At 42.2% G+C, this 24,550-nt stretch overlaps 3 protein-coding genes across 5 annotated transcripts in view; 2 read left to right on the top strand and 1 right to left on the bottom strand.

Annotated features, from left to right (window-relative positions):
* rgs4 (regulator of G protein signaling 4) overlaps nucleotides 1–9,784 on the bottom strand; it is a 57,300-nt gene extending 47,516 nt beyond the window's left edge. For both annotated transcript variants that reach the window (XM_079506295.1, XM_079506296.1), the window contains exon 1: nucleotides 9,499–9,784. The gene's annotated coding sequence lies outside the window, so the exon portion shown is untranslated. The remainder of the gene's footprint in view (nucleotides 1–9,498) is intronic.
* Nucleotides 1,365–7,226, top strand: LOC306927360 (fetuin-B; the record flags this gene model as incomplete). The annotated part of the gene is made up of 7 exons (XM_079507071.1): nucleotides 1,365–1,601; nucleotides 1,991–2,104; nucleotides 3,420–3,498; nucleotides 4,112–4,278; nucleotides 6,211–6,324; nucleotides 6,426–6,548; nucleotides 6,960–7,226. The coding sequence occupies 7 exons, from the start codon at nucleotides 1,365–1,367 to the stop codon at nucleotides 7,224–7,226; spliced, it is 1,101 nt and encodes a 366-aa protein (XP_079363197.1).
* A 6,730-nt stretch (nucleotides 9,785–16,514) lies between the features above and the next one.
* On the top strand, nucleotides 16,515–22,755 carry uhmk1 (U2AF homology motif (UHM) kinase 1). 2 transcript variants are annotated; one of them, XM_079505664.1, is made up of 10 exons: nucleotides 16,515–16,689; nucleotides 17,016–17,344; nucleotides 17,665–17,809; nucleotides 18,412–18,598; nucleotides 18,690–18,887; nucleotides 19,407–19,501; nucleotides 19,975–20,051; nucleotides 20,416–20,514; nucleotides 20,683–20,771; nucleotides 21,254–22,755. In XM_079505664.1, exons 1-10 carry the CDS (start codon nucleotides 16,640–16,642, stop codon nucleotides 21,398–21,400), a joined length of 1,416 nt encoding a protein of 471 aa, XP_079361790.1. In that variant the 5' UTR covers nucleotides 16,515–16,639; the 3' UTR covers nucleotides 21,401–22,755. The 2 variants fall into 2 exon arrangements, with proteins under 2 accessions (XP_079361790.1, XP_079361791.1); XM_079505665.1 differs by having other exon boundaries at nucleotides 16,515–17,344.
* The last annotated feature ends 1,795 nt before the right edge of the window (nucleotides 22,756–24,550 follow it).

Raw genomic sequence — 24,550 nt, 5'->3', positions numbered from 1 at the left:
GTGTACTGATGCACAGCTTAGAAAACAGGCCAACCACAACTTGAAAAGCAGCTTTTGCAAAGCTTTGTAAGGTGGGAAGTGGTGTGTGTACGCAGTACGCACTGTGCACATCCATGCATGCCATGGATGATAGATAACAGCACCACCAACTGGTGGGAGTGCATGGAGAGGAACAGTCAACGAGAGAGACATAGAGAGGGAGTGAGAAAAAAAACCCTTCTGGTACTTTTTAATAGCGTGTCGGCGTCAAGCCTTCCTCAGCTTGTAAAAAGTGCTCAGTGATGTTGTGTGTATCAGGAGGGACTGACAGACAGACAGACATGACAAGGACTTCAGCTGCTGCGACCCCTTACTAACTGTACCCCTATTTTCAGAGTAATCACACTACTGCACTGGTGTATTATAGTGACCAGCTTTGTGTAATTGCATCATTGTAAATCTGTGTTTATGGTTGCTCTGAAACCCTTTCTGGCATACTGTAGGTGCTGAATTATGTGCATGCTCCTTGGCTGACAACCACCCCGCTGGCTGTAATTCTTAGGTTTAGTAACCCTAACCCCCCCCCCCCCATAAACTAAACCTAAGAATTACACATTAACACAATTATTTTCATGGCTCACATATATATATATATATATATATATATTCAGACCCAAAAGGTGTCACAGAAACCAGCCTGCATTTTGTGTGCACACGTATACAAATAATAATTCCATCGATCAATGAATGATACTCCCTATATACACATGATTCAAAACACCTGCTTCTTAGCCTATGAACTATCCTTGATGTTAACTAATGTTCCTATCGCGCCCTGACTTTAAGACCTCTGTCCTCTCTCAAAATGTTGACTCAGCAATTTACTTGTGTTTTGCATCGAAACTCAAGTCTAGTCACGACGATAGCCTGATTGGGCTATTTGCTCTATGATGACATTCTGCTCATTTAACAAACAACCATGATCTGATATACATACTATTTACGTTGCTCGCACCCAGTGTCCCATGACCCTGTTCTGTTAGGTTATCAGACCAAGCCATTGGCCTATAGCAGATAGCCGCTGTTTGCTTGTCCTTTGGGAAAGGGGGAAAAGTCCAGCAGTCCCCATCAAGCAATTTGTAGCCCAAAACACATCTTTCTCACATGTTTAGCCGTCAGAATAGCCGGGCTGCTGTCTGGTGATTAAAACTAGCATTACAAGATAAGAACTAGCATTAAAAGATCTGTGCCAAAGATTGGCATAGGCCTTCCCGGTCATTAGCATCGATGCTGTAGCTGCTGAAGCTTCAGGGTTAAGTTTCAGAATAAACCAGCAGCTAACAGTTAAGGTAAACGGACAGCTTTTTGTGTGTGTGTTTTTCGGGATGACTGTGAATGTGTGGCTGCTGGCCCTGTGTCTGGCTTGGCTGTGGCCGGGGACCAGGGCCACACCACAGCCAGGGACCAGGGCCACACCACAGCCAGACAGCCCTGGCTGTGGGAACCCGGAGGCGGTGCGCGTAGCAGAGGAGGCCCTGGAGCAGATCAACCAGGATCGGACGCAAGGATACATCCTCAGCCTCAACAGACTGTATGACATGTCACACACCGCAGCTGAAAAGGTGTGTACAATGACGCACGCACACACTGCATGCCAACACTGCAGCTTTGATCAATAAATAACTCCAACACATGGGATTGCAGTTCACACACACACACACACACACACACACACACACACACACACACACACACACACACACACACACACACACACACACACACACACACACACACACACACACACACACACACACACACACACACACACACACACACACACACACACACACACACACACACACACACACACACACACACACACACACGTCTCAGTCAATGACAAAAGGAAAATGGAGAGTGGCAAAGAGAGTGTACTGTAAACTATTAAATCAAGCTACAACCAACCCAGTGGACCCTCATTTGTGTGTGTGTGTGTGTGTGTGTTCAGGAGAAAGGTGGCCTGCTCTACAAGTTGACCATAGACGTCTTAGAGACCAAATGTCACGTGACCAGCAGGAAGCCATGGAAACAGTGTGAAGTCAGGGACATTGGTGCAGTTCCAGTGAGTATCCAGTAGGGGATGCTACCGTATCACTCAAACAACACACACACCAGCAGTTTCTCTGAGCCTTTTCTAGTTCATGAATGATCCAAAGTCCTACTCCTCAAAATAGCCTGCTCATTCAGAAAGTTAGTAATTGTCTTCACCAGGCCGAAGGCATGGGGAGAGAGTATGTTTTGCACTCCGTCCGTGTGTGTGTCCTTCCTTCCTTCCGTCCGTCCTTCCGTCCGTCCGTTATCAGCTAATCTCCGGTACCGTTGGCCCGATCCATGCCAAACTGTGCACACACACTCCATGGATACCAACGATGAACCTCTGCCCCAAATATTCCTCAACGGCCTGTTATAGCGCCACCATGAGGCCGATTTAGGCAAAACACATTTCTGTAGATTACCCGTACACATTTTATCCATACATCACACAATTCGGTATACACTATCTACATAGTCATGTGATCAACACGGATTTGCACCATTTCCCATCTTCCATCCTGATTGGCTAATATTGGCTTCCAAAGCTCACATGAATGGTCCGTTTCGAACAAAATGCCACAAATCACAAAAACAGTGTGCAATTTCCGTGAAAGTATACACGCACATTTCCACTAGGCCGAGGATGACATGCCACTCATTATTTTCCAAATCATCCTCATGGTGGCGCTATAACAGGCCAATTCCTGTTTTTAGCTATAACTGCATCAATCTGTATACAACTTATGTATGCGCACTCCCTAGAGGCCATGGAAAAACATTTTCCCTGCATCCCTCCACATCTGCCGGTTATAGCGCCACCATGAGGCCGAATTCTGCTAAACACATTGCTTATGTTAGTTGCACAGATTTCATCCAAATCTCACGCAAATCGGTACACACGATCTCTGTAGTCATGTGATCAAGACGAGTCTGTTGGATTTCTCAGATTCTACACTGATTGGCTAACATTGCCTTCCAAAGTTTTCAGGAGTGGCCTGTTTTGTTCAAAATGCTGCACATGTCCTGCTCATCCAGAATTCTATCCTCAGAGATGCTATGAGTGATTTGGCTCTGCATTTCCTCAACAAAATGAAGAAAATTGTTGCAAAAAACAAACAAACAAAAAAACCTGTTTATATTACTCCTAAACATTTTGCCAAACATCACACACAGTCCTATCCTCCTGGTGGAGACCTGTGCCCAGAAGGGCACTTTTTCTAGTTACCTTATAGTTTCAGTTCCTGCGCACGTGTGTGTGTGTGTGTGTGTGTGTGTGTGTGTGTGTGTGTGTGTGTGTGTGTGTGTGTGTGTGTGTGTGTGTGTGTGTGTGTGTGTGTGGACAGGTGTATGGGGAGTGTCAGGTGTCCATTCATGTTGATACTGAAGTGGAACTACAGAGCTACTCGTGTAAAACTCGTCAAGGTACAGACTATACTACAGTGGTGAACAGGATTAGATAAAGGTTATGAATGATAACACCAGTGTCAGGTGACTTGAGCAACTGATTTAAGGGTATTTTGATGCCGTACTAAGTGGTAATGAGGAGTAGAATGAAGAGCAAGAAGCCGCAAGCTCAGGAATGTCATGTATTTATCTGGATATCCAGAAATCAACAAGTAAACACAATCTGAAAACAATACATCTCAGAAGTGGCTAGAGTACTATAGACGAATAACAGTTTAAGTCCAAATTTTATTCTGACCCCTCCACGAAAAGGCCTTGTTGTCCTGCCCCCTTATCCATCATTTATAAATGATGGATAATTAGTGTGGACTTAAACTGTTATTCATCTATAGTATTAGTGTCACAGAGGAAGGTTTTTCCACTGTTCAATTAGGCATTGCAGGAAATCCAACAGTGAAGGGATCAAGTCAACAAATCAACTTGTCAGATGGTACAAAAGCATGTTTTTTTGGGGTTTTTTTTTTACCAAAGAGTACTTAGGTCAGGAATCATTTATTTTAGAACAATGCACACAAAAAATGGTATTATCAGACGGTTTGACATGTCATTAATTTAACTCGTTGTGTTTTAGTTCCCGCCACCGCGGTGGTGGACACGTGCCCCGACTGCCCCACAGCTGAGAACCTAAACGATGCCATCGTCATGGATACGGCCAACCTGTCACTGCAGAGGTTCAACACGGAGAGCCGCTTGGCCAACCTCTTCACCTTGGAAAACATTACCAAGGCCAGTTCACAGGTCAGCTTTCAACAAACTAGGGATGCTCCGATCAGGTTTTTTGGGGCCGATCCCGATCACCGATTGTTTTTCTCATGATCGACCGATATGGCCGATACCGATCTTGTGCGTAAGAGGCTAATTTGAATATTTCCAAAATTATTATAATTATGTCAAAACCCACGTCAAAACTGTCCCTGTGTGTGAGGAGGAAGAGGAGAATGTTTAGGCCTGTCACAAAAATGCAAAATGATATTACACTATATATCTGATTGACATTTATACCACTTAAATAGTGTAAATTATCGGCTTCATTAGAGTCTAGATAGGGTAAATTGCCCATCAGCGATCGGTGGCCGAGCTCCGATTGGTGGATGATTATCGGAGCATCTCTACAACAAACTAACCAACCTCCTCCTCACACAATGAATTCTTGTAACCCTCCTTTTTACCGGTAGTTATTGGGACCCTCTACACCTCCTGCCTGATGGTAATAGAGGGTATGGGCATGCGTATAGTAAATGGCAGATCGAGTGGCAAATAGAGTGGCAAAGTGAGTGACAACTTAACTGAAGTGAATTTAATTTTGTTTAAAGTAATTTAATGCAATCAAATAGGACTTTTCTGTTTGGATGTATGGGCTGTAAAGGCCAGAAAGTAGAGGGTGGGTAGAGTCATTGCAAACCTGAATTGCCCTTTTGGTTATGAAGCGGTTGTATAATTATGTCCTGAAGTTGCCTTTGTTTCTCCCCAATGATCCAATAACATTCCAGACCCAGACAGGAGACAATGTTAAAGTGAGAGCCCTCTCAGTGAGAACCTGTAGAGTGTAGAGTCTACACTCTACAGGTAGACCATCAGGGTGCAGTGCTTACTAGCATTGAAACTTCTCAGAGTCCTGAGATGATAAAGCCTCTGCCTTGCCTGTTTTTTTTTTTTTTTATATATATAAATGCTACATTATCTGCTGCATTAAGCCTGAAAGGTCCAATGCAGATATCTCACTTATGGACCAAAGTCAATAGACAAACTAGGCCCAGTAGGCCTAGGACTATAGTAGCATGCCAAAGTTTGTGCTATTGCCATTGAGAATGCATTGGGCGTTTAAGTTAAATAACTCTGAAACCACAAATCATTTCAAAGTAGAAAGTTCCAGCATGTGTCTCCACAGTAAGCTGAATTATAAAAAGTGTGAATGGAGTTTCTAGGTGAAAGTGCTTTTTTGACGTGCCAATATCTGCCATTGAGCCCCATTGTGAATTTCTCAAATTTGAAAGCACTATATTTCTAAAACTATGAAACATTTCAAAGATTTATTTTCATGTCCACCGTAAGATTAACCTAAATAGGTTTGAATGGGGTTTCTAGGTGTAAGTATGTAGGACTAGTAGCATGCCAAAGTTTGTGCTATTGAGAATGCATTGGGCGTTTAACGTTGTTTAAGACCAGCAGATCGCAAACGCAATATGATGAGTGGGGAGTCAATGGAGGGTATTGCAACTCTATATTCATCCCATTGTAAAAAAATATAGAGTTGCAAATTGCGGCTAGGGTATAACAGATGCTTCTCTAGCATTCTTGTCATAATTTCTCCCCCCTCCCTATTCCAAAGCCCCCCCAGGTACATTATATATTTAAATTGAGCTGGTCATTTTGAAAGTAGATCTCACATCATAAATGTGTGGGCACCCCTGGCCTACATCATTTCACCTGTGTTTTAAAGATAGGAACCAACAACATAGGAAGCCTCGATTATCTTCAAGACTGACTGCACTGTGTGCACTCTGTCTGCAAGCACGTCATTTCACACTGTGTGCACTCTGTCTGCAAGCACGTCATTTCACTAAATATTCCATCACAGTTCAACATCCAACTGACAGGATGACACACGTCCCTGTGTAGTGCGTGTGCACACACACTCACACGTGTGTTTTGGGGTGTTTGTATTCTCAGTGGAATGAAGGCCCATCATACTTTGTGGAGTTCACAATTCAGGAGACATTATGCTCCAAGCAAACAGATCCTGAAGAGCTGACCAACTGCACACTCATGAACTGTCAGTTTGCTGTGAGTAGGCACGCACGCACGCACGCACGCACGCACTCAGCACACACACACTTTAACAACTTCCATATGTGCAAGTCCAACTATTCTGTGTCGTCTCCCAGCATAGGGGCTTTTGTTTGGCCTCACATACAGCCCATGAGGACCAGTTTGAAGCAAGAATGCCTGCCAACGTTAAGCAGAATAGACAGCCAGTGGAAGTGCAGTGTGAAATCTACGAACCTGAGGTACCCAAATCTTTTGCTACACTTTACATATCTGACCACAGCCCAGGTTACTTGTGTTACCCATATGGTTGTATGCATCCATGTATGATTATAAATATGTTTAATATGCTATAAGATGCTTCAATTATGAACATTTATTTTTGTTCCCAAAGTTATTTAAGATGTTCTATTTGCTACAGTACTTTACAGTACTGTAAACCGTAAAGAACACCGTAAAAAATGATTGTAATAATTCACAAAAACAGAAAACAGAACTTCTGAACAATGAAACAATGAAAACTGTTCAGTTTCATCTTATTGCTTCCATCACATTTGGGTTGTATTACAGTCGGGGACCTGAACAAGCACTTGGTGTCAGGACCGTCAGGACCTGACAAGTTGTGTTCAGGCTCTTTCTATCGTTCTCTCTAGGCTGCCGCGGTGGAGGAGCGGGCCCACAGTACCAAAGCAGACAACGGGCTCAGTGGACTTCAGCAGCACAACCACTTACATCTGCACTCTCACGAGCATGTCCACCATGCAACACTCACTACCACCCCTGGCCCTGGCCTGACCAAGCCCAGGGGCTCCCTGGGGGCTATAGTTGACTTTCCTGCCTCTTCAAGGTCTTCCCCAGTAGCGAGCTTCTGTCCCGGCTCTCGCAGGCATCATTTGGGATTGGACAGACTTAAACTCTGATTAGCTGTACCGGAGCTTGTTGGCCCGGTTGTGGGTCAAATGGATGTTCCCGATTAACTGTCCAAACTACAACTTTCCTATCATAAACTGGAATGAAAAGAGAGAACACTGCTGTGATGAAATGCACATGGGGGTAATACGAAGTTGGGGTATAACATAGCCGCAATTTGCAACTCTATATTTTTTTACAATGGGATGAATATAGAGTTGCAATACCCTCCATTGACTCCCCACTCATCATATTGCGTTTGCGATCTGCTGGTCTTAAACGACGTTAAACTCACCAACATTGCAGCTGTAGTCCAAGCTTGAATTATGCTCTTTCAATCTGCCGAGCTTGTTTTTCATAAAAATCCCCCGTATACATGTTATGAGCTACTTTCTGTCCAAAATATTCCACAAGTGATATTCCTGCCGTAATATTCAACCTGCCGTAAAACAAGACGTGTGGGAGAGCGCTTGTTTAATAGAAGGCCGTGCGTGACGGGGCGTCGCGCTGCGTCGGCCTCTTCTTGGGTGTCTTACCTGCGCAGGTAAGATTCTATTAAACAAGCGCTCTCCCACACGTCTTGTTTTACGGCAGGTTGAATATTACGGCAGGAATATCACTTGTGGAATATTTTGGACAGAAAGTAGCTCATAACATGTATACGGGGGATTTTTATGAAAAACAAGCTCGGCAGATTGAAAGAGCATAATTCAAGCTTGGACTACAGCTGCAATGTTGGTGAGTTTAACGTCGTTTAAGACCAGCAGATCGCAAACGCAATATGATGAGTGGGGAGTCAATGGAGGGTATTGCAACTCTATATTCATCCCATTGTAAAAAAATATAGAGTTGCAAATTGCGGCTAGGGTATAACAGATGCTTCTCTAGCATTCTTGTCATGAATTGAATCCAGTTTGATCACCAGGTAGTACTATCAAATTACCTACAAACACATGCACTGTACACAGGCATACAGACATATTGTACATATTAAAATAACGAATTAAGTGAGGAGCACCTTTTTCGCTTTTGTAGGCTACATCACAGGGGTCCATAGACTTGGCTGCCACTTGTTTGAAACAAAATTAAAAATAGATTGATATTGGTCACAGGATGACATCTTACGTCATCTTTTAGTGCCCTAAACAAACATTAAAGTCCATAAACTTGGCCGGCGAACGATTTACATCATATTATAATGTGCTCCAAACAAACATAAAAAAAATGATAAATCCCATAGACTTGGCTGCCATATGACGTAATCTTCAAAAGCCTTGTAAAGAGGGTATGCGTGTGACATCAACATCAAACCAGGAAGTTATGCAGGAACGCCTACTGAGTGGCTAAAAACTACTTTCTGGCCTTGACAGCCCATACATACAAACAGAAAAGTCATATCTAATTACATTAAACGACATTAAACAATGTTAAACTCACTTTGCCTGTCACTTTGCCACTCGATTTGCCATTCACTTTATGCATGCGCATACCCTCTTATTGGATGGGCTCATGGGATAGCGCCCCTCAGTAACAGTCAAGCAGAACTAATTAGGGATAATATACTCGACACTCTAGTCTACACAATATACTGTGCATACAGTTAAACTGTAAATGACAGAATTTACACAGATTAAAAGAGAACAGCAGCAGCACTGATCAGCTCAAATTTAATTGTCACTTATCTTGTTTCAAATAGCCTTTGGTAAGGCCCTTATTACCTCCCTTGGCCATATTATAAAAGTGTCCAAAGACCTGTCAGAGGGGAGGGGCCGGGGGTTAGGGGGGTTCACTGTTTACACACACAGACTGGCCTAAGTATCCTTTTAAATGCGTGTGTCAGACAGTGTCACAACATTATGCCAGCCAGAGCACAGCCATGCCCTGCAGCCCTACACATATTTATCAACAACCACTTTTATTATGTGGCAGCGGTGGCCGAACGGATTACGGAGCGGTCTTGATACCGGAAGGTCGCCAGTTCGAATCAGCGGTCCGACACGTTAAAATTACCACCGCTGAAGTGCCCTTGAACAAGGCATTGAACCACTACAATGAAATGTTCTATGAGCCTGGCTGGAAACAAGTTCTTGAGCTTAGCCCAGATACCCTGGGTAAATATAGTAATCATTTCAATTCATTTCATCAAAACAACCACAACAACCACGCATCATCAAGCAAAGCAAAATCAATGAAAATACACACATATAATCCATGCCCTAACAACGTCTGTCATGTACAAATGAAATAAACAAAACCAGCATAGAGACATAAACAGTGTCTTACCTATAGGCGTCTCTTTCTCGACTTCCTCCCTGCAAAGTTGCCACTATTCATCGAAATCTAAGGAATTATAGGAACATGAATCAATTTAGCCTCTTTTGCTTCTTTTAGCTAGCTCTGGGAGTCTGGGGCCCTCTGGCTTTTCTGCATCCCCTTTGAAAGTACCGCTCATCTGTAGGCTACACTTTTTCTGTGATCCATATCCGTCCCCACTCCCCAACAGTCAAATTTCCCAAAACTGTGAGATACGCAACAATTTGGAAAACGCACGCTGCAATCAGTCCCATGATCTGATTGGACCAATCACAGACAGCCTAGACAGGCTTGTGCCAGAAATACATTATTTCATGCGCAGAGTAGGGAAGCCTTTAATCATTTTCAATTTGCATTGAAGACGTGGGGACCCAACGCAGCTCCTCCAAGGAAAACAAACAAATTAACGGAGCTGAACGTGAATCCCCCCCACATTGAGTTTGTGCTTGAAATGTACTGTAATTCTGCAAACTGTTAATACATTCTTCAATCAATCAAAAACAAAGTCAAGTGAAGTGTGTTGTAATGTAATGTTACAATAATAAGGTTATCAACAATGCAATCACCAGTGTGGGGTGGTGGAAAGGACAGTATCCTATAATGAGTTTGTTCTTTTCCCCATAGATTAATTAGGTATTTGTGATTATTATTATAAAGGACCAAGCAGTCCTGAAAGGACTTGGTCAAGTTGGTCCTTTATTGTTATTGCTATTTTTTCCCTTCTCCTCCTTCCGCCAAAAATAGCAATTCTGGCTGAACCGTGCAGTCGGTTTTCGCGAAATTTGGAGATATGGTAGAGGACCATGACCAAAGAGGACCATGACCAAAGCCCACAACCATTGGCCAAAGGGTGGCGCTATAGCACTCAATTGAAAATGCAAACTTTGACATGAGTTTGCATGTCAACGGTTCATAGCATGAACCGTTTGACCAATGAATCTTCGATACACATATGCGTCTCCTCATGCCGAACAAGTATCGTGCTCTTACTTTTGACCTCTGACCTCTAGATCACCCGCCATTTTGAATATATATTATATATATGAAAATCAATTAAAATGCATCTCCTCCCAGGATCTTTGATCACAATGCACGTGAAAAAATGAAGGTTTTATGAGCCAATGAAAATTGCTGTTTTGTGAAAATTCTTCTTTTGTCCCAAATACATGCAGCGTCATATGCTTTTGCAACTTTACAGTATGGTAGAGGGTCATGCCAAATAGCACTGAAACCAGCCTTTAAAAAGTGTGTTTTAACAGCGACAGGACGAAAAGATGATTTTCTTAAATATTTTCGGGCGCCGTTCCTCCGCTCACTTTTCGACTATGGGCCGTTCGCCTGTTATCGGCAGTAGTCGCCGGGTCTCATAGACAAATAATGCACTTCCGGAAAATTCTTCTGACTGTCGCCCGCTGAGTGTTTTTGTCCTACACAAAGAGGAGAATTTACATCATATGTAGACGAGCAAATTGGCTATTTTGATCCTACACAAAGTAGATAAATTAAATTCCCATTAACAATGAAGCAATAGATGATAAGAGCACCCCTCACTTCACACGGGTGTGATTTTTTGTTATGGTCAATGGTGTTGACCGTGCCCTCCCGCACGGTAGGTGGCGTAAAGCCTCCACAGTTGTCTCACAACTCTGCTAGAGAAAGTTGGGCCCGGAAGGGAGATTAGTGCTCCGTTCATTCAACAGATATTGGATTTCAGGTCTATGAGCTAGCATATATAAGGTTTCCGGTTGCCTTCAGAATAAGATCATACGTTTTTTTTAAATGGAGATCTAAGGCCATACATTTTAATAATGCATTTATGATTGGTAATATTATTAGAGCGCTCATGTGCCCTAACCGGTTATTGCTGATTTAAATTGGCTGTTGATCCCCATTAAATGCGCACATGAGACATTTTCCTACCCCCTAGGCCTTCTACTGTGGGGTGTGGGGCTTATTGCGAATTTGCGACCAAACCTGCAAAACCTGTCAGTCCGTCACGCCTCCATTTAGAGGCCCCCTTTCATGACGAGGAGCACCCCGGAAGACAATTTGCAATTAAAGACCTGCTGTAGAAGGCTTTGTCTCTGCCCAGGTGCGGAATGTTGTCACTGATGGGCTTGTTAACAGTCTATTCAACTACTAGTTGAGTTGTTGTGGATTACTCTCCTCACACTCTGATACAGCAGGACATGGAGAGGCTAACCATAGTTGTTACAGCTCAGTAGAGTTTAATTTCCCTTACCAAGTGAGGAATATAGTCTACTTACACACGATAGTCAAAGCAAAGAGATGCAAAGTGTCAGATTTCATGATGGCTACATGTCAATTTGCCATTTTGGATATTTTTGATAAAATAATGATTGCATTTTTAACTATTTTCGAGTGGTTTATTGGGTCTTTTTTTCCACATCTCATACCAAACGTACCAGTTGTCACTTGGCTTTGTTTTCTAGACTGTTTATTGACATAAATTGACTTTATTTGTATTACAGTTGTAGGCTACAAGACGTTTGGTAAACATTGCTAATATTTTTGCTTCCTCCTGTCATTGAGATGGTGTAATTATAATTCTACATTGAGTGATTACTTAAATGGTCAATTAAGGCAACAAGGTTCAAATTCAGGGTAGAATAGGAAAGTTACATAATGCAGCTTTAACTTCATTATGTTTTACAGAATCTGATCGTCCTTTTATAATGTTTAATTTGCTCAATGTTTGATTAACAACAAATTGAATTGCCTTGCTGTTGGGAGCAGTGATTGGCCGTGTTTTGTTCAATTGTTGGTGTGTCCCGCCCCCTCACTCTGATTGGAGCATCAGGGCCCTCTGTTAGTATTTAACAAGAGTTTGTTGTGCTTTGTGTCACTTACTTTAATCTCTGCTAGTTGTTAGGACCTGAACTTCTCCTTTATGCACTAGCTGAAGCATTTAGTTTTAGTTCTTAAAAAACTAGTATCAGTTTGTTTGGGCAGGTTTTGAGTTATGGCTTTACTACAAACATTGAAGTCCTTGGTCAACCAGAGACTATCTGCTGCTGCTGAAGAGATATTTGGGATCATTGGAAGAATTCTAACGGAGTACGAGGATGAAGCTTTCCACATCAAGCAAGAAACTGACCGCCAACACAGACTACTGGATATGGTTTTACAACCAATCGTCAAACTACACAGAGCAGGTTGGTAAAACCTTTACTATGTTAAAACACATTTTGTGCCCAAAACGTCTGTGGACGTCTTGGGTATTACCGCACGTGCATATCCCAAGACGTCTGTGGACGTCTTTGAAAAAAAATATGTATATATATATATATTTCTTTTTTTAATTAAAAAAAATCAGAAAAATCAAAACTTTTTTTTTTTTTTTTAATACGTGGTGCCAAAGTTTGTGTTTTCGCCATTGAGAATGCATTTGGCGTTTAAATTAAATAACTCAGCAACTATAAAAGTTCCAGCATGTGTCTCCACAGTCAGCTGAATTATAAAAAATGTGAATGGATTTTCTAGGTGAAAGTGATTTTGGGCAGTTTTGCGTGGGCTCTCAATGTGTTAAGCTTGAACATGTTTGAACACAGTTGGAACTCAATCCATTCATGTTAGGGTTAAACTTGTAGCAATAGGTTGTAGCTAATAGATTTGAGGAAAAAATAGATTTGAGGAACAGGGAGAGGCTTGGAGTGAAGCATTGTTGAGGTAAGAAACAATCATTTGTGACACACTGGAATCAAAACAACATTAGGACAGATATGGAAATAACAGCAGAAGTTTCATGTTCAAACATGTAATAATATTTTTCTCTTCTCTATCTTCTGTCTAGACTCCATACACCTCCTTGTGTGTAAAGAGGAGGTATTCACTGAGCAGCAGGAGAGAACCTCTAGTCTGGTCCAGGAGGATCCAGAGCCTCCACAGATTAAAGATGAACAGGAGGAGATAACCTCCAGTCTGATCAAAGAGGAACCAGAGTCTATACAGATTAAAGAGGAACATGATGAGCTACGTCAAAGATCAGATGAGGATGGTGGATCAACAGAGATATTACTGTCAGTGAAACACGAAGATGATGATGAAAACATCCAAACAGAACCTATAGCCAGCACCTCATCTAAACACATGGAAACACAAGCTGATGTAGAGGACTGTGGATCATCACAACCAACTAGTGATGATCAGCTCCTCTCTTCACACTGTTCTGAATCTGACATCACTGAAGACAGGGATGAGACCATGAATGACCAGCCAGGTTTAAGCACACTGACATCACACAATACACAACACATGGGAGGAAATAGTTTGTCTTTGAGCAACACGCTGCTCCATGACTCCATGCTCAAATCACCCAAACAAAGTCACTCCACAAGAAGTCACATAGGTAAGAAATGTTTTAGTTGTGCAGATTGTGGTAAAATGTTTAATCGCAAGGGAACTCTGAAGACGCACACAATGATTCATTCAGGGGAAAGGCAATTTGTTTGTACAGTGTGTGACAGTGGCTTTAATCAAAGTAGTAGTCTAAAATTACACATGGTGACTCACACAGAGGAAAGGCCCTTTATGTGTACAGTTTGTGGCAAGGGCTGTAGTCATAATGGGGCATTAAAAGTACACATGAGGATTCATACAGGGGAAAAACCCTTTACGTGTACAGTTTGTGGCAAGGGCTTTAGCCAGAATGGGGATTTAAAAGTACACATGAGGACTCATACAGGGGAAAGGCCATTTGTTTGTACAGTGTGTGACAGTGGCTTTAATCAAAGTAGTAGTCTAAAATTACACATGATGACTCACACAGGGGAAAAACCCTTTACGTGTACAGTTTGTGGCACAGGCTTTAGTCGAAAGGATAATCTAAAATCACACATGATTAATCACACAGGGGAAAAGCCCTTTACGTGTACAGTTTGTGGCAAGGGCTTTAGCCAGAATGGGGCATTAAAAGTACACATGAGGTCTCATACAGGGGAAAAACCCTTTACGTGTACAGTTTGTGGCAAGGGCTTTAGCCAGAATGGGGATTTAAAAGTACACATGAGGACTCATACAGGGGACAGGCCCTTTACATGTACGGTTTGTGGCAAGGGCTTAGTTCGAACGGCTGATCTAAAAATACACATGAGGACTCATACAGGGGAAAAACCATTTACGTGTACAGTTTGTGAAAAAGGCTTTAGTCATAATCGCTATCTAAAAACACACATGAAGACGTGTCATAAAGAGGAAAAAGCTGTTAAATGATGAGTGTTTTTTTTTTCTTCTTCAAAACATGATGGACTATACATCAATTATTTTAATCAATTTTCAACTTGCATAATAACCTGCTGATATTGATATAACAATAGCAGTGTTAATTCAAATGTCACATTCATTAATATTCACGGACTAGTGGTGCAATTGTAACTTGTCTCTGTGTTGACATGTGGTATTTGGACTAACATATCATCATAGTGTATTTCAATGACTTAGTTTGATTATATGTTTAAATTCTCTGTTTTATGTTGTCTTCATAAAATTGTAACAGAAAATATTTACTCTGTAAAAAATACTGTCCGTAATTTCTTTTTCAAATAAAGGGTTGACAGCTACACATCCTTTGTGTGTTCATTACAGAAAGCTCACCACAACACATGTGCTTCATGTGTGTGCGGTACGCACGCACGCATCCTGACCACGCTCTGTCATTAAATGGGAGACAATGCAACGCTATAGGCCTGATGGCTCTGTGTGTTGTTATCACAAGCCAGACAGACAGACAGACAGACACAGAGTGGGTTGTTGTAGGACCGGGCAATTAAAAACTACTTACCGGGTAAGTAATTTTGTTACCCCAAAAAGGGGGAAAGTGCCCTCAGTACCCTCATACCTGTCGAACTACTTCTCCAAAGTGAATGACGCCAGCACCCGAATTTAGAACAATTGCATGGTACAAGTATTATCATTCTACTGTTCTGAACACCAGAATGTGGAATGCCCTTGTTTCTTTCAGGAGGCTAAAAAGTGGGGTAAATGTAATATTGCCATCTCTTTGAAACAGTGTTTTGTATTTGTTGATTATTGTGTAATTTTGTTATTACATAAAACATGTCTTTTCAGATTGACCAATAAGCCTATCTCACAGAATTTCCCCGCCCCCCTAAATACGCCCCCTTTCGGGGTTAGTGGTGATAGGGTGACGTCACTCCATAGACGCTACATGTTAACAGAGGTTATTTAAGAAGTCTACAACTTTTGTTTTCTCAAGGTAAGGTTTGTTCTATCTGCTCGACCTGATTTACCATCTTGTTTGCTTCATAATAATATTGGTCTGTCACATTTTTACATTAGAAAATGTACTTAGATTCTCCAGAGAAAGAAACGTGTAAATGCCCATGTTAAAGTCACCACCATTGTGGCAGCGGTGGCCGAACGGATAGCGGCGCGGTCTAGATACCGGAAGGTTCCCAGTTCGAACCAGCCGTCCGACACGTTAAAATTACCACCGCTGAAATGCCCTTGAACAAGGCATCAACCACTACGATGAAATGTGTTCTATGAGCAGGGCCTGGCTGGAAACAAGTTCTTGAGCTTAGCCCAGATACCCTGGGTAAATATAGATTTCATTTCATTTCATTTCATTTCACTATTTACCGGAAGTGGGCGTGAAAAACGGGCTGTGAGATAGGCCTATCTTGATACGGTGGACTATTGAGTCAGTTGTGTGTAGATGTGTGTGTAGTTTACATGTACAATAAGCAAGATGCTACTGTACAATACCAGTAATAATACAAAGTATTCCATTATGTCTGGTGGTATAGGCTGTTTAAACCAATACAAATATTAAAAGTGTCAGAAGACCCTGGTTGTGGAATGTTTTGGGGGATGTCTGTCCCATTGTTAACAGACAGGTGATAATGGGTAGAGGGTACTCTTATTTTGAAGTGATCGTCCACCGGAAGTCTTATATCTGCTAGTTTATATCTGCTGAATGAACACTGCTGCTGCTAAAACATCAACAAGCAGCAAATGCCCAATGCCTCACTCAGCAAATGGGCACAAAAAAACAACTTTAGTTGTCATTGAAGCCGACGAAATACACGTTATTAATTTAGCCGATATAGGTCGAGTTTGCTTACGCTAAATGCAATGTTATGGGGCGAAGAAAACTCACATTCACACACCGTTAAAATGGTATGTTGTTGTATGCTGCTCCAACTCTGTGGCTAGTTTAGCCACTCCAAAGGAACTAGCTAACTTTTGGGCCAGCTGATTTTGTGAAAGTCATTCAAATAGGGGGGCTTCAACAAGCAAACCATAATCTTATAATAATAATAATGCACTGTAGTTTTAGTCAAGTATTCCTGGTAGTGTGGTTGCAGCGTTAACTGGCTGCTGCTGTTGTCGACGCGTCGGTCGGTCGGTGTGTTTGCAATGCTCCTGCAGCAGCAGCAGCTGCTGGAACCTGTCAACTAGCTGCGGCTCCATCGCTTCTCTTCTCTCTAAATGGCCCACTGCAGCTCCTCTGACCCGACAACAACACAACCACAACATAACACCGACATGATGGAAGCGGAGGGGGCCCCAGCTGGCCCTGCCGCGGTACTAGTAGACGCGGTGGTGGACCAGAGCATGAAGCCGGTCCTGTTCGAGATATTCGGCGAGATCTGGAACGTCCAGTCGCGCCTCGGCCAGGGAGTGTCGGCCTCCGTGTACCGGGTGAGCTCCGGCAGAGCCACCACCACCACCGCCGCCGTCAAGGAGTTCACCGCCGACACTCAGGGAGGAGATTACGGGTATCAGAAGGAGAGGTCCGTGCTGGAAGACATCCAGGGGCATAAGAACATAGGTAATCCTATAAATCACATTTCCTTTACTGTGTTTATTTTTTTTATATATATATTTTTTAACTCTGTTAACAAATTAATACATTTAGGATTTGAGTATCCCTAGGATGCCATTCGCTGTTCCTGACCAGGGCAATCACAATCCAATTCTGCTGAATTTGGAACCCATCCATCATAATGAAAATATGGCCACACTTTTATTGTGTGACGATTGAAAATTATGCCATGACATGCCATAGTTTAAACAGAAAGTCAAAGTTTATGCTATAGTAATCGTAATATAGTTTTCCATTGTTTAATTTATCTTTATTTTTTTTGCCAGTGACACTGTATGGTGTGTTCACCAACCACAGTGGTGTCGGTGCGTCGACGCGCTGTCTGCTGCTGGAACTGTTGGATGTCAGTGTGTCAGAGCTGTTGGTGAGAGGTATTGCTCTGGCAGCCAGTAGTGACACCGAGGGTGGCAGGTAGGACATTGTTTCTTATATGGACTTAATAATTATGATGATGGGTCACAAAATCCGTTGCGTCCATCATCACTTCCATAGCACTTGCCGTAACACTCACCCTAATAAATAGCCTTGACGACCTTGCAGGCATAGGTAAAAAGCATAGAAGCCAGCATGTCTTCTATGGAAAGTAGACAATCTATAATCTCTCAATGATTTATTCACCTGATTGGCAGTACAGTATGTAGAACAGCAGGAACAATATTATGTGACGTTTTAGTAATATAATATTGTTCCTGCTGTTTTTACATATCGTGGTTTTTTTAGATAACGGTTTAAGAAACGGCTCCTTTCACACTGTTTCACAAATTGCACATGATCAGGACACCACTTTTCAGTTGCGAGATTTAACCCATTTTGGTGTTAGCATTATGTTATGCTTTAGCTATTGAAAAATAGCAGATCTACAAGCTCATAGCGCGCCACCGAGTGGCGCGCTACGAGCTTGTAGGTCTGCTATTTTTGAAAAATCGAAGAATGACTGACATAGAAACATAGCTTTTTCAGAAAACTGAAGACATTTTTAGAATCTGATCTGTTTTTTTCCGTAATCCATGCAGGGCCAGTCAAGGCCACTCCATGTGGATGGTACAGCACTGTGCCAGGGACGTCCTGGAAGCTCTGGCCTTCCTCCACAGGGAAGGGTACGTCCACGCCGACCTGAAACCACGCAACGTCCTCTGGAGCGCTGACGACGAATGTTTCAAGCTCATCGACTTTGGCCTCAGTTTCAAAGAGGGAAACCAGGTGTGTCTTCTTGACTTGGACTGCGTTCGTTCGTGTGTCTGGTGTGGGAAAGTCAATGAAATCAAAATATTAATCAATCAATCTCCCCCAGGATGTGAAGTACATCCAGACAGACGGGTACCGTGCGCCAGAGGCTGAGCTCCAGAACAGCTTAGCCAAGGCTGGAGTGGAGATGGAAGGGGACTCGGGCGGCACTGCAGCCATAGACCTGTGGAGCCTTGGCATTATCCTACTGGAGATGTACTCAGGAATCAAACTCAAGGAGACTGTCCGCTCCAAGGAGTGGAAGGTAATGCTAAAGCCTAGATCATGGGCGGACATAGATTGATAGATGCATTGTTTTTAAGGGGAGCTCCTATAGCCCCTCCTATGCACAGGTTTGTGTGTTTGTAGCACGGAATGTGTTTTGTAGCATGGATTGGAATGTGATGATTTGATTGGCTGATTTATGAGGCTAATGCCCTAATCACACCAAAGGGTCAAGACTGTTTTAGCGTTGTCCCTGCAATGTCTTGTTACACATTGATTGACGCGTGTCGTCCTTAGTGATTCAACACATGGAATTCAATGGACCAAACCACACCAAAGAGTCAAGGCGGGTTTAGCGTTAACTCCTTGCAACTGTTTGGACCCAAGGAGTTGCATGGTGACCCTTTGGTGTGGTTAGGGCTTAAGAGCGCACCTCACTTCACACTGTGTGATTTTTTTTAATATGCACTGGTGCAAAATACAAATTGCTATGTGGCAGTAAACTGAAAAAGAATACAGTGCAATGGCTTCCTATGCTTTGTGTTTTGTGCTTCTTTAGGACAACAGTGCTGCCATAGTAGACCATATCTTTGCCAGTAACAGTCTGGTGTGCCCTGCCATCCCTGTCTATCACCTCAGAGACCTTATCAAAAGGTAACGACAACACACACTTAACACAGCAGGAATAAAACAATACTGCCAATTACTAGAGGCGGCTTTAGATTCATATACCATACATAGCCCTCAAAGAAAGATGTTTGGTATTTAAGATAGCTGTAATGATGCTCTTCTTTCCAGTTGTTATGCTACTTTATATATATATATTTTTTTACCATAAATGTACTGCCTCTTAAGGCTCATACATAGTCTGGATTTTCGGTGGTGAGGTGACCACCGAACTACAACATGACGTCACAAGCCGCGGTGAAGAGCAAACCACCACCACCGCCCCAGCTCTTCTCTCTGTTTTTACTCACCACCGCTCAACATTATTTCAGCTCCAGTGGTCAGCTCACCACCGGAGCGGTGGTCACCCCACCACCGAAAATCCAGACTATGAATGAGCCTTTAGTTGCACAGTTGATTTACTACATCTACATGTTTGTGTTTGTATGTTCATTCTGCAGCATGCTTCACAATGACCCCAAGCACAGATGTACAGCTGAAACTGCCCTCCTGAGCCCACTCTTCAGCATTCCCTTCGGTATGCGTAGGACACATCAAGCACTACATAAAGAACGGGCACACAAACACACTAATGCTCCACTCACCTGAATGCATGTCAGACAGTGGCCTTGTGGTTAGAGTGTCCGCCCTGAAACTGGGAGGTCGGGGTTCAATCTCCGGCCGGGTCATACCAAAGACTGTAAAAATGGGACCCAATGCCTCCCTGCTTGGCACTCAGCATCAAGGGTTGGATTGGGGGTCAAATCAACTAATGATTCCCGAGCGCGGCGCACGCTGCAGCTCACCGTTCCAAGAGATGGGTCAAATGCGGAGAACAAATTTCACTGCGGTAACGTCTGTGACTAATCGTACGACTTTGACTTTGATGTCTTTGCTCTCAGCCCCTCACATCGAGGACCTGGTTCTATTGCCCTCTCCAGTCCTGCGTCTGCTCAACCTGATTGATGACAGCCACTTGCACAATGAAGAGGAGTATGAAGGTAGGTAGCACCTTTACAAAAATGTTGTGTCCAAGTGTCTTTTTTTTAAATCCATGACAAAGTTCTGAAACCACCAAAAAGCCAATCTGGACAGATTTACCGGAGTGTTCTGAAATTATTGATACAATTTACTGTCTTTGTTAACGGCTAATGTCTTGTTTTCCTCAGACATACTTGAAGACATGAAAGAGGAGTGCCAGAAGTATGGTTCAGTGGTTTCTCTACTCATCCCTAAGGAGAATCCAGGAAAAGGACAGGTTAGACCCCTACAGAATCACAATCATTTGTATTGTCATATCACAGGTTTACTGGTGTAAAACAATGTGTTAATTTAGTTTTTGAACAATACAAGAAAGATAAAAAATAAAAAAGATAGAGGGGGAACGAGGGGGAAAAGCAAGAATCAAAAAAACAAACAAGGTATCTATTTTACAAAGCATATGCATCCATACAGTACCATACATGAGGTTCATGAGCATAGCCACTGGTATACAGTATATATACAGTTCATGATGTAGACATTTAGGTGCAACTGCTGTCTTTTCCAAGTGTAAATGAATGCTGACATACGGTATGTTACCTTACCACTTTCACATATGAACACTGGAAAATGTCCATGGCAATCACGGACAAAGACTGCTTTTGTTGTACCTACATATATGTTCTGGCCGCCTCTCACCATCACCTGTGTCTCATTCAATAATTACATTTGCTTCTGTGTTACCTGTGTTTTCATCAGGTGTTTGTGGAGTACGCCACCTCCAGTGACTCCAAAGAGGCTCAGAGGCTACTGACGGGCCGTACCTTTGATGGGAAGTTTGTGGTGGCTACCTTTTATCCCCTTAGTGCTTATAAGAGAGGCTACTTATACCAGACTGTGCAGTGAGGTACCCCACCCAAAACGTTTGATTTATACTTTTGTGTGTTGATGAACAAAAGTGTTTTTTTTATTTTTCTGGAGAGACAGAAATCCAATTATTCTGAATCACAAGTTAATTGCAGAAGTGAGGGAAAAAAAGGGTAACCGTCCCATGTGCTGTTCAACTGCAGAGTATAAACAAAACAAACTTGGTGAGGAACGCAGACAAACAGTTCAGGTATCTAGTGTTGTTGCTATTGTACCACTGCACATCCATTTGATAATTTCCTGACCTGTATCCATTATGTGGAACTAATCTAAAGTCACATCCGAGTAAATTAGTTTAGTTTAGCTATTTATGCAATGAATTCTGGGATGTGATCTGCACATCTACGTGTGAACACAATCAGCTGTGACCCCCTTTGATGAGCAGTTGAGCACATTGTTTTCGGACCCCTCACTCGTGATTTATGAGCTGAAGTGACATCGACTGTGCATGCCATTTCAATTATAGCACCTTCAAACCTGATCTTATCAGCCATGTGCAGACATAGCACACAGTACGGTGTTTTTGATAAAATGCTAAGAATCACTGACTGAACAAAAAAAGGGGCTGCATTTCTCCAAGTATTCGCTTGATCTGTCTTAAAGATACAGTATCTTAAACGGTCTATACTTTTGCATCAGCCACTGTCATTTCATTTCTTAGGTCACTGTACTGAGGCAAAACGTAAAGATATGTGCTTCTCTCTCCCAGCTTGTATTAAGCTATAGCCACTGTAAAGGTATTTTTTACATGCCTGTGGTACTATTGCTCCATTCGAACAATGGAGCAATTACGTCCAATCACTTAAAAAGTCTTGGTGCACATAGAGAATAGATGCATGCCTGATCACTGGACAAGGTGTCCAGTTCATTTGAACAGTACAACGTGAAACAAAGGCTAGTTGTGCTGCAACTGTCATTGTAAAAGTTGGACAACAGATTAGAGAGATAAAGATATTTTCTCATCTCTTGACACCTCCATCCTCCTGCCATTTGACTTGTGTAAATATATAACGGCCTGTACCAGTTGGATGTTTGCAGAAGTAGGGCACAAATGTTACCACAAGTGACAAGAATGTGAGATCATTTATTTGAGCACAAGTCAGATGTGATACCCTGCAGAAACAAACAACACGATTATATTACTGCACCTTACGTCTATCTTATAATGTTGATGGTTTGAAGAAATGTTAACACTATTTATACCGTCAAGGATTTTAACAATGCACATGATCAGAAATAATGGAAATGTCATGAATCCAGCAAGACTGTCAAACACAGAGTAAGATAATTTATTTGTCTTTAGTTAAAATATAAGAATAGGTTGATACATCTGATCCTACATGAGATAATGACTCACTAAGTAGTGAATATATCTAGAATCTAATACATGTTTTATCGTCTTGCTTAACTCCATCTAGTGGTAGCATTTGGTAGCATTTGTAGCACCAGTTACAGCACTGCTGTCCCATTAGTGGAGCAGATTACTGAAACGATCGTTCACTTGATGGTACAAGCACCAAATTTGGCACACAAGTGCTTCAGAACCTACTCTCTCAGAAAAGTACGTTGTCCACTTGAAAAAACTAAATGGCCACCATTTTTCAAGATGGCCGCCTTTCAAAATGGTTTTAAACAGTGTTTGAACTATAGTTTGATTGAATAATCCTATTGTGATGGCCTATACATCGAAATGTATGTTTCTGAGTATGATAAATCCAATTCTGCATTTAGCAAATCAAAATTATTGAATATTATGATGATACAATGGGAATTAAACAAAAAGCTGGGGCAGATTAAGTCAATATTCCATAAGAATCTTTCACTTGGTGGTACAAGCACCACATTTGGCACACATGATGTCCAGGATGTACTTTCTATGAAAAGCACGTTATCCAGCTGAAAATCCAAGATGGCTGCCAGTTTTCAAGATGGCCGCCTCGTCAAATGCAAAAAAACAAAACAAAAAGGTTTTCGAAGTAAAATTGTGTTAATGATCCAAACATCAACATGAATGTATTCTGATTGTAAGAACTCAATAGTGTTGGAATTGAATTCCAATATGGCCGCCAGTTTGCAAGATGCAGCTATTACGTGACTCAAAATTTGCGTTTTCGGAAGCTGTCTGATCATAGATATTGTTGAAGGGCAACATCATTCATTGATCATGCATTGAAATGCTGTGGTCAAGCTCTATTGGTTTGTATTTTTTATTATTATATAAGAGTGATGTCAAAGCACAACCAGGAACACACTGGTGACATCACTGCTGTTAGACTCAGCATGGGGTTCAGTGCTGTAGTTGTGGTTTACTAACTGTTGTAGTGTACTCACTGTAGTTTGTTGTATTCTTTAGTGTCCTAATGCTAATTAGCCCCTGTATATATCTCCACTAGAAGTTTAGTTAGTTGTAGTATTGTAGTTAGATAGCCGCACCTGAATTGACAAGATGTGCCACCGTGGGAGAGCTGAGACAAGGGTAACGGAACTTCAGTTACATGGATGGTGTACAGATCGTACAGGACTTAAAAGGAACTGGATGAACGGTCGTGCTAGGTGTAGGGCACCAGATGCTTGAACCTAGATCAAGGTTCAAGGTTGGACTTTATTGTTACTTTATTGTTACTGTCCTGTACACATCTTGTGTACAGGACAGGTACATAAGAGTAAAACTTATTTTAGTTTGGCTTCCTTACAGACAATGCAGCGGCATAGATGGCAAACAACAAAAAACACAGCAAGCACAGCAAACGAAGGGATAGAATAAAGAGTGCTAGAAAAATAGTAACATATACATGTGCATGTTTTCCCTGTTGTAGCAAAGTTAGGTAAACTTTCGCCCCGGTTCTTATCAGTTCGTTCATGTATCTGATTGTTTGGGGAAAGAAGCTTATTTGCAGTCTATTTCCAGTGGCTTTGAGACTGAAAACGTTTTCCATGTGGCAGCATCCGCAAGCATCTCTGCGGTTGGGATGGCTTGGGTCCCTCATAAGTCCACGAGCTTTGCTGACACAACGATCGTCATACAGGGCTTCGATGGGGGGAGATCACATCCACTGCACTCTTTGAATTTTTGCATGTCCATCACCAGGATCATTCTGAATTTCAGCTGCTCTCTTAGTGGAAAACTGG

This window comes from Electrona antarctica, assembly GCF_951216825.1.
Source record: "Electrona antarctica genome assembly, chromosome: 7".
Lineage (NCBI taxonomy): Eukaryota > Metazoa > Chordata > Actinopteri > Myctophiformes > Myctophidae > Electrona > Electrona antarctica.
This window is presented reverse-complemented; position numbering and strand designations above follow the sequence as displayed.